The sequence below is a fragment of the Augochlora pura genome, chromosome 2 (genome assembly GCF_028453695.1).
Source record: "Augochlora pura isolate Apur16 chromosome 2, APUR_v2.2.1, whole genome shotgun sequence".
In the NCBI taxonomy this organism is placed as follows: Eukaryota; Metazoa; Arthropoda; class Insecta; order Hymenoptera; family Halictidae; genus Augochlora; species Augochlora pura.
Window position 1 is genome coordinate 18169060 of NC_135773.1, and position 10740 is coordinate 18179799.

Below are 10740 nucleotides of genomic sequence, written 5' to 3' on the forward strand. Positions count from 1 at the left end.
TTGAAATGATCTCAGGTTTTCCTCATTTCAGTTAGATATTTTGTGTCACATTGTATTTTTCTGGAGAGCTTCCTATTTTCTCCCGTTCTTTTTTAGAATATTCTCTCTTGTTAGAAGGCCCTTCCTTGCTTCCATCTTCCCTGCATAAAACCTTTTATCATTGTTAAATATGAAGCATTTCAATGGCATTAAAATGTTATTTCCGTCTCTGTTGGTAATTTTAATTTTTGTTTCGTCAACCGATGTTTTGACCTCGATTCGATTCCACAGGAGTCGAACGAACGTAGCCGAATGCCATGGCAAGCAAAACGACAGTAAAATCGGCAAGAAAAGCAGTTGGAAGACGGAGGAGAATTCTAACGAAATAGTGTTCCCACTGTCAGTGAAACAAATATTCTCCGACCAACAGTCGAGTATGAAACAACCAAATATAATCGCGTTGCCATCGATGCACGAGACCATTAGTGATCTTTATGGGGATAATTCCGACATGCAAAAGATAGCCGAATCGATCTCAAGGGTGAGTTTATCAAACTGTACAGAGTGTTTCAAAGGTCGCTATCAATCGAGAAATGATGGTTTCTCCAATGAAAAATAGTGATCAATGAAAAACAAGCTAAGCTGATGCTAAACGGCCGTTCCACAAACTGTCAATGGTCACCGTTTTTCGTTAATAACTCTTAAACAAAGCTGCAAATTAGATTTCAACTAAGGAAAAAAGTTGTTTTATATAATCTCAGAAACCTCCCATTTCCGGATTGTGAGACATTCTTAGGACACCCTGTAGAATACTGGCGGAATATACAATTTATTCACTTTTCTATTACTCACGATTACAAATGTAATCATTTCACGGGTAATGATTAATGAGTTAATCAGTCAAATGTATCTTTACACGTCCTTCCATTATTTAAGTTACTCTTTATTCATGATTACCGGATAGTTTAGTAATCTTAATCATTTAGTCATGAACATGATTTCTCGTTACTTGCAATTCTTAATCTCGAATTAGATTACTTTTAGCACAACTTTGATCTCTAGCTTCCTACTTATGTAAAAAGTCTCAACTCTCAACAAGATTGTACTAATTTGTTTAATTCTCCTTTTAACTGTACGTAGGAAATTTTGGAAGGAAACTTGAACGTACGCTGGGACGACGTGAAAGGCTTAGGGGAATGCAAAGAGACCATTAAAGAGGCAGTTGTGTACCCCTTCAAGTATCCAACGCTCTTCCGCGGTCAGTGGTCCTGGAAGGGCATATTAATGTACGGTCCACCGGGTACAGGTAAAACGCTGACCCCTAGATTCATGGGGGAACCTTGACAACAGACGATCGCGTACAATACCCTCGACATCTCCTACAATGTTATTTATTCCTTAAATGTAGATCATTTGTAGTTGACCGGGAAAGTAGAAATCCATAGCAGTTTAACTCTTGGTAATAAGTATATCCAAGATATTTTAAGATAAAATCGGACAGTCGGAATATTGAAATAAGGATTAAATAGTTTTGTCGTACTGCACTTAATGAATCTTAGAAACAAACAATTCCAACAGGAAAAACGATGCTGGCCAGGGCAGCCGCAACCGAGTGCAGCTGTACATTCTTCAACGTGTCAGCCAGCTCGTTGATCAGCAAATGGCGCGGAGACTCTGAAAAATACGTTCGTGTGAGTAGATGAACATATAAGAATATTCAACTAAACAATTAAAAATCACGGCTGTACATAAAGATTGTATAGTGAGTGAGAACAAAAGTTCACGTTGGGAGAGAGTCTACGTCGTTGCGAAGTGTTTGAGATTTAAATGACGATTAAATTATACAGGCTCTTTTCGATCTCGCCTATGCGCGAGCACCCACGATTATTTTTATCGATGAAATTGATTGGATAACGACAAGCGATGATAGCTCGTCCGAACCAGCTAGGAGATTTCGAGCAGAGCTGCTCGCCAGGATGGACGGATTGATGACCACTGACGACCGTAATGTTGTACTGTTAGCTGCCACTAACGTGCCGTGGTGAGCATACCGCAATGATAATTTACTGAAACAATCAACGGCATCACCAAAGTGTGTTAACAGTCATCGTTTTGTTCTACCAGGAATTTAGATGCAGCATTGTTGAGACGTATAGATAGAATTATTTACGCGTCTATGCCTGATCACTGGATCAAAATTGACATGCTCAAGAGTTACATCTCGACGGCGATAAACGAAGACGAATTGCAAAACTTCGTAACAAAAAAGTTATTCAATTTTTCTGGATCTGATATCAAGAAACTTTGCAAACAAGCATGGATTCATCAGATTACTCCAATAATCAAAAATTTGGAGGAAAAACAAGCACCATTGGCGGATATTACTTATAAAATAACGTCTTTGAAATATTTGGAAATGGCAGCGAAAAATATATATCCCGCGGTCGGGGAAAAGGAATTATCTGCATTGCACGACTGGAAAAAAAATAGGATATAAGAAATAAATATCCATAAAATATTAGAAATAAATATTCATAAAATATAGAAATAAATATTTATAAAATATAGAAATAAATATTCATTCGTAACAAACACTTGTGCAATCAACACTTCTTCCTCTTTATTTGGTTCCTTTTGACTTGTACCAAACCATGATAACAACTTACAAAAATTACCTGGATTAATCTCATCATATCGTAAGTATGAGAACGAAGTACAATCTGGTACGTGTATGAAAGCCGCTGATGTATCAGGACATCAGCCTATTCGAAAGTGCGTCCCCATCTTTGTCTGGAATACTAAAACATTTCTCTATTAAAGCATCACTTCGATTACGACATATCAAATGTTTTATATTGTCTGCTAAAACTGTATAGCTTTGGTAACAGCTTCTTTTGGTAACAAAAATTCGCGTAGTAAGTTAAACCGCGGCTTCTTGTTTACCTACTGAGCTATTAACCCACTGCACTATAATAACGAGTCAGACTCGTGACGAATGTTTCGTGCACAATGCGATAAATATGGCTGCCAATAATTTCTATTAAATCGGAACAAAATTTGAATCTCCTGTCATCAAAATCTGGGAATGAAAGTTAACGAGGACAATCGGAACACTAAATCATCTCATTACAGCAAGGAAATAATTAACGACGAAGAGATTAATAGTAGTGATGACAGAGGTGCTCCGTTGCATTGTATTTTTCTCTAGGGCACCTTTCGAACAATATTAACATTTTTTGTTTCCGCGATCTCCCCGTTCTATTTCTCTGCGAGGATCTGTCCTTGCTCAACTATTTGACTCAACGTACCATGGGACTTTGAAAGAGAGCTAACTCCACTTTCTCTGTGTTGTTGTATCCTAACCATTAAAATCATTTATGTTAGCTCATTGTAGACATTCAATTTGATATGCTACTAAAAGATAAATCTGTCAATATTATTACCAATAAATTTTTCTTATTATTCCTTCACAAGTAGCTCCATCTTCTGAATATCCCGCACAGTAAGGTGCTCCTACCATCTATTTCTAATCAGAAAAAATATACGTTTACATAAATGTAAGTAATTGTTCAAGAAAATCAATGTTATAATTTTCTAATTACTGTAATTATATCTATAGATTATTCTCTAACAATTAAATTAAACAAGTTTCTCATCCAAAGATACCTTATATATCTTGATATCTTGATATCTGCTGGTATTTCGATCAACGGTTTTCCTCGAATTCCTTATCTGGTTTGTGGATAGCTATATTGCGGATCGGTCGCAAACGGAGTTACAGTGTTTCCACACCTATATGTTTTTCTCGTTTGGTATCGTATTGACAGATTTATCACTTGGATTAATACTTGCAAAGTGGAGGTCTCGATTCTGACTTAGATTATTTATATTCCAAATATTGTAAAAGTTAATTTAAAAATATGATAAAATATAATATAAAAATTTACCGAGGTAACTAATTAACTGGGAGTTCAAATGAAAAATCATAGAATGATGATTGAGAGCTGTGTCAAAATAGACCCGACTATTGCTGTACTTTTCTTATAATGTTGCATCTACAGTAAATTTTTCCCAATTGTCCTTCAGCTTGTTAACAAAAACGGATGATTTGGGAAGTAGAGATACGATTATTCGGGATACAATTATTGTATCTGGAACAATTATCCTTTTTTTGTTTGCAAACTGAAGAACAATTGAGGAGAATTTACTGTATTCCGCATCATAATTTAGTGAAGCGAGTAAGTCATTTTTCTCCGAGTTACCAATCGGAGTTTATTATTAATTCTTCGACATGATTTTAAATTGTTCTTTACTTTTATGATTAGAAAACCCAGATGTGATCCCTAGCAATGTACTAATTTTTCACATACTTGCATTGGAATTAATTAATTATAAACAGATTTTCATTTCATGTGCTAAAGTAAAAAATAGAAGCAAATGATTCGTCCCGTTTTCCCCGTAAGACTTGATGTAAAATCCGACAAGAATTGTGATGAAATCATAAATATTCTATATTTATGTATACGAATTTTATGAATAAATCACAAATGCGTCCATACAGCGCCAATTAGTAAACGGCAAAACGCTGAAACAACTAGCCAAATAGTGACGCATCTTGTGGCGGAATCTGGAAGTTCTGATCAAAATGTGGAGGACATTATGTAAATAAACTATTTGATGAAAATATTTCCACTCAACACTTATTATTTAATTAAACTTTACATATGAAATTATCAAACTAATAAATAAATTATTCCTGTTTGATAAACAGGCAGTCTCTCTAAGAAGATTCATTATGAATTGAATAACTTGTTAGTATTAAAACAGTGATAATTGAAATAACATTTACAAGGTAGCAAAAATTGATTCATTAATTTAATCAATATTAAGAAATTGCTAAAATAGAAAACATTAATTATCTACATCTGTCACAAGAGATCCAGACAGCGCCGATTGGTAAATGGCAAAACGCTGATAATACTAGTCAAAACTGAGCTTTCAGATTTTTCCACAAGAAGCGCCACTGTTTGCCTATCAATTTCAGCTTTTTGCCATTTACTAATTGGCGCTGTACGGAACCACCGCCACCGCCGAAAGAGCAATTGATTCTTGCCAGAGTTTACATTGACTCTTAAAAGAAAAGCGATAAGAATCATCTGTGCTCGGATAAAACATGTTATTTGAATATTTAAGCCATATTTAAGTCATATCAGTATTTATTCACTATTAAATTATTGTTCCCCATCTCTTCCAAATGGTAAAATAAATTATTATAACGGGGATCATGTAAAGAAATTTATTTGAATTTAATTATTAATTGTATATAGTAAAAGGTGCAAATACACAAATAAAACTATTATCTATAATTTAATAATGTTGTGAGTTGTTTCAAATAATTTATTGTAATTAATTATATACGCAACGGGAAGATTATATACAACTTAATAATTTTATTAAAATATACATACATATAGTCTACATTACTCTACGTATTCTATATTAATGTATTGCTTACAATTTACGAGATTCACGCTCATCCTTTAATAGAACTTCTTGCTACATTGATAACAATTTGCCACTACGATGAACTGATAATCCCTGAGTCTTATCTGTTTGAATACCTCTGCATAAAAAGATTATCGCTCACATCTAGTTTACGAAAAATACTCGATGCTATAAATAAATAAAGATCTACGTCGTTCGTATACAAACAGTGAAATGCGGCAGCACCGCAAATCAATTTTCGAGCCGCTCGACCAACCAGCTCAATATAATAAATTACTTAATAAATTATTCCACTTTCACTCGATGGGTATCGTCCATGGGTGATCCGGGATAACACCATATTGTATGTCCTTTAAATGGTTTAGGAACTTCTTGTGAACAGGATCCGAGTGTTCTAGCGTTGGTATATGTAAAGGTTGACCAATGTATTCAATGTACGACACCGGACTGATTGTACAGGCTGTTCCTGTTCCGAATATCTCCAGCAACTAGAATCATACGAGTTAAATAAAATTGCTAATCTCGTGCAATTAATACGCGATCTTACCCTGTTTTCCGACAACAATTGGCAAACTTCGTTCATACAGAATGTCCGTTCGGTCACTTTGAACTGATTCCACTCCTTGGCCAGGGATAAGATAGAGTTCCTCGTGACTCCAGAGAGAATTAGACCACTTGACAAAGGTGGCGTGATTAATTCTTTCTCTGAACATACCAAGTGAATCATTGATTAGTCGTTTCGTATAAGATAATTAACGTTTAATTTACTATCGCGATTGTACAATTTATCAAAAAATCTTCAAGTACTTGCAAGCTGTTTCACAATTTATGGTACTAAACTATGGTAAAATAATCAGTATATTTTTCGTAGAATTTAGTTTATTATTTTTAGTTAAGATATTGTTCAAAATGTATGTATTCGACTGATATTTAAATTTGATCTCCTCGAAAACGAAGCTTCTCACGCAATTTCGTTATCCCTGATTTTTGTCTCATTTTTAGCCATAGAATATCTACCTGACCCAATGTGTACCACGAATTATGAAACACCCTGCATTTATTTTGATTTTACTAACGAACGTACCGCCATCGTCGTTGATGTAGAACATGAAGACGTTCATAGTCCCGGCTTCGGTTACTTCGCTGTTTTCTCCGAACAGCCACAGCACTTGCTGCAATCCTCTTTGCACGGCTTCCCTTTGCACGTGAAGCGTAGGACCATAATTGCTACCTACTTTATAACTACCACAACCTCCCGGCCACGCTCTAGTGTACTGTGGATCTGCTAGCAAAGACACACCAACTTGATCACCCCCTTTCTTAAAATAGGAGCCCACAGGTGATAAAATAACGTACAGTAATGCGGACTCTGACGATGCCACTCCAAGCGTCGGCTACATATCAACAAGAAACAAGAAATTATCATACATGATAGCAATCAAAGAAGAGTTGAAATTTGCGGTGATGAGTTTGCCTACGTTTTACCAAGAAACGGGTATTATTTTCGGCAAAGCTTCGAAGTACATGAAAACCGAAGAAACTGAACACATACGCCAAGTTCGTAATGTAAAATTATAAAATAGCGAAGCTTCTTCGAACCGTTTCAAATGTTTTATTATGAGCCAATCGTTTCACAGCTTTCATCATCGCTTTTCTGTTTGTCATTTTTATCTAGCGCAACACTGCAATATTGCACTACCCATGCATCAATCATAATACGGCTTGAGATCTTTTGGCCCTGCCCCAACAAAAGAGCATCACGTCCCTGCTTTATCGCACATTATCGTTTTAGTATTGAGAAACACATAGATTCCCCTCCTGTTTCTGTTTTAATGACATTGGTGACATAAGTGACACGATTATTCTAACTATCGTGTGAAAGACTATAATTAATAAAATAGCCTGCTGATATGTGCCGGAAGATAACAGCCTGACCTTTGTGCCAAATGAAAAAGTTTTATAATATTGCGTAGAAAGCGACTACTCACATCTATACCTATGAGAGTTGGACGTATGTAGAGACTAGAGGCAGTGGAATGGGGTACCCATTCTTGATCTATACTGATTAATCGGCAGCAACACTTGATCAGCTCGTCCGCGAGAAAAGTCGGCAAGCCGGTCCTCGTCGCTGAACGGTTCATTCGATCCATGTTCAAGTGTGGCCTGAACACTCTTATTTTCCCGTCCACACCTCTGTAGGCTTTCAGGCCCTCGAACAACTGAAACACACGCCACCGTTTCGTTACTCGAATCCGATTATGGTCGATTTATCTATTGGACCAGACTCTCAAAATACATTCAAATAGCATGCTCGACAAACAAACTGCAAACCTCTATTGCGTAATGCAGCACTTTCGACGCTGGATGCAACACTAGACTTTCAAGAGGTGTGATTTCCGGCGCCTGCCATCCCCCTAACGACTCGTGGTAAAATATCTTCAGCATATGATCGGTAAAGTATTTTCCGAAAGACAAAGCACTGACGTCCGGCTTGGCCTGTAATTGTTGCGGCCCTGCAAGCCGGACTGACAAGTCCGCATACTACAAATACAAGAATTACTTAGTAACAATTATAGGCGCGATTGAAGACTGTTCGGAATGTATTTCGTTTTTTGCACATTGCTACCTTGAAGGAACGTTCCGGCTGTATCACTTGTTTGTCCCTGATTTGCAAGTACGAGCTGCGTTTCACGTTCGGTTGGAATTGATTCAACAAGTTCCCGCAGGATAGTATCTGTAGAAATAATGTGGTTGAACAAGGTTCAACGTGCTTCACAAGATATCGCGAACTCCGATACCGATTTTCGAAGGAAAAAAAAAACGGCAAGTTTTTTAATCCGAGAACTTCCTCTACTTTAATAAAAAAAAAAAACACTAAACAGATATATTGCAAATATTCAGATACGTTTAATTATTTCGTAACGAGATTGCGTGATTGTTATTGAAGGAACCAACTGTTTCAAGTTGATTAAGTAAAGAAACGTTCCGCTATATATTGCTACGATTAGTGTGACAAGCGTTCTATCATTAATTACCCAGCACGATAACTTGCTTACGGAAGCGAAGATAATGTTAGGTCAATGAAATTACGTGAAGCGGTACTAAAAATACAGAATTCGAAAGAATACGTTTCATAAGAAACCAGTAAAAATCCTCAGCTTCTTCCGTTCCTTCGGCGGAACTATCGACAGTAAAGTGGTTTCGCGGTCGTCTCATTGTCGCGTTTCAAAATTTTCAAAGTTAAGAAAAACTTGACCGTGATAGGTGATAAAATTGAAGCTTGAAAATTCCAAGAGACTTCTGCAATAAGACGACAGCACTGGTAAAGGAAGAAAAGTACTGGTTAACGGAGGTGGGAAGCAAATCAGGATATGCGGCAAAGAGGAGGAAACGTGGGAACACGCCTGGGAAGTATTTGGAAGGTATGGAGACGACCTTGAAGGATAGCGACCACAGATATATTTTTGAAGTTACAATTTTTTTAAATCTGATATATAATACATATTGTATGTTCATAAATGTAAGTAAGACTAATATAGTATAAGAAGGCAACTTTGCTTCCGAACAATTCGGGTAAATCAACGAAAAGAAATTGAGAATCGAGTAATACTCGCGTTGATTTTTTGTCTTACATTTTTACTTAGTCATTGTTTCAATAAGATAGTAAATGCAACTAAAATATCGGCTCTGCCCTCTTATTGCAAATCCTTCGATTGTTTGACGGGTAGCGTGTTGATTGCCAATGCTTGCTCGCAAATAAGAATATTGATTGCATCATTGCAGAGACAGAGAAAAATAAAAGAGAGAGAGAGAGAGAGAAAGAGCACCAAGATAATTGGTCATATTCTACGAAAAATCGGAATTACGCAAAGACGAAACTTTACGTAGCTTCGGTCCGATAAATTCAATCTGCTGAATGTGATCTTTGCCCAATGACATATAGCGCGAAAGGATCGTTAAAGTACTATTTTACGCAATACCGAAATCATGATCACGTTATCAATTTCATTGACAGGATTCGAAATCAATGGGACTTACCTGACGCCGTATGTGCACCATATTGAACGATTAACGATCAACTACTGACTAATTATCGATATAATCAGAATGACAACTACGGAAGCAATTAGAGCAACGTTCGAAGGGTCCACAAAGCTCATTACGTGAAAATTTCTTTGCAAATTTGAAGGATCCGACGAATAAGCCGCACGTGTGCTTGCAAGAATTTTCGAATAATCTTATTCAGGAGATAATTCTTGAAAGAAATCCTTCGATTATATTAATTTACAGCAATTATATTAATTGCTTGTGTGTTGTTTACGCGGTCCTCTGGTATTGGTCACAGGTACTGTCGCACAGAGCGTTAATTGTTGGAACAGTAAACTTAATTATTCATGGATTAGTAGTTATTCAGGTAAAACACAATGTATCCAGCCCAGTGCGCACTCTCGAATAATGTCTTAGCATTAACCATCGGTCAATATTTTATTTATTAGATCGAAAGGGGCGTGAAGGAGAGGCAGAGAGGGGTAAAATGCCCCCACCTTTCGCTCGGAAATAGTTGAGTGGAGGGATTTGTCGATTTGACATGTGCTCTTAATTATACACAGTGTTCGGAATGATTGGAGCTTCGTATTAAACATGTTAATCAAATCGAATTGCTTGCGTTACTAACGTACCATCGTCGTTGTTTCCCTCGTGTACTCTTCCCGCTCATACGTCATTTTCTTAGGTCAAACGCCATCTTTACGGCTACGCTCGATTTATAAAGTTTCTTTGCTCGATAAGATCATTGACTAATTGAACTCTATTTTCAGATTAAAATTATATTTTGTCCCTCTGCGTTCGTTAAACGTAGAAACGGATGAGTAAAATTTTATTTATTAAGAAGATTCAATCATGAACGAAATTCAAAGTATGTATCCAGAGGTTTGAGACTAGTTACAATGCTTGCAAAATGTTGCGGAAATAATTCCACTAGAACACGGTTTATACTCGCAAGCTTCGACGGTAAGCACTGTTGAACATTTAACACTAGGTTTACGGAGTAATAAAAGCAGCCGTTTTATATTTGTTTATGAAAGTAACGATTTATTCTAATCGTTAATTTAATCGATAAATAAATAACTATAAATAATTATAGTAAATATAATCGATAAATAAGCAATAAATGTATCTCTTAAATCTGAATAATAGTACGTTAACCAATCAGTGCCCTGTAATTTTGACGGATTCCGTAAATCTAGTATTAAATTG

The 10740-nt window shown here is 36.4% G+C and overlaps 2 protein-coding genes across 2 annotated transcripts in view; one reads left to right on the top strand and one right to left on the bottom strand.

Moving 5' to 3' along the window:
* Positions 1 to 2476, top strand: part of LOC144478269 (katanin p60 ATPase-containing subunit A-like 2) — a 4039-nt gene extending 1563 nt beyond the window's left edge. The window contains exons 3-7 of the mRNA XM_078196036.1: positions 271 to 520; positions 1120 to 1285; positions 1558 to 1670; positions 1827 to 2020; positions 2104 to 2476. Of these exons, the coding sequence (XP_078052162.1) occupies positions 271 to 520; positions 1120 to 1285; positions 1558 to 1670; positions 1827 to 2020; positions 2104 to 2476 (1096 nt within the window). The remainder of the gene's footprint in view (positions 1 to 270; positions 521 to 1119; positions 1286 to 1557; positions 1671 to 1826; positions 2021 to 2103) is intronic.
* A 2939-nt stretch (positions 2477 to 5415) lies between these two features.
* Bcat (Branched chain amino acid transaminase) lies at positions 5416 to 9931 on the bottom strand. Its single transcript, XM_078190382.1, has 7 exons — positions 9523 to 9931; positions 8111 to 8218; positions 7816 to 8025; positions 7473 to 7703; positions 6569 to 6878; positions 6032 to 6189; positions 5416 to 5972 (listed from the first exon to the last, which is right to left on the bottom strand). Exons 1-7 carry the CDS (start codon positions 9541 to 9543, stop codon positions 5781 to 5783), a joined length of 1230 nt encoding a protein of 409 aa, XP_078046508.1. The 5' UTR covers positions 9544 to 9931; the 3' UTR covers positions 5416 to 5780.
* Positions 9932 to 10740: the final 809 nt, after the last annotated feature.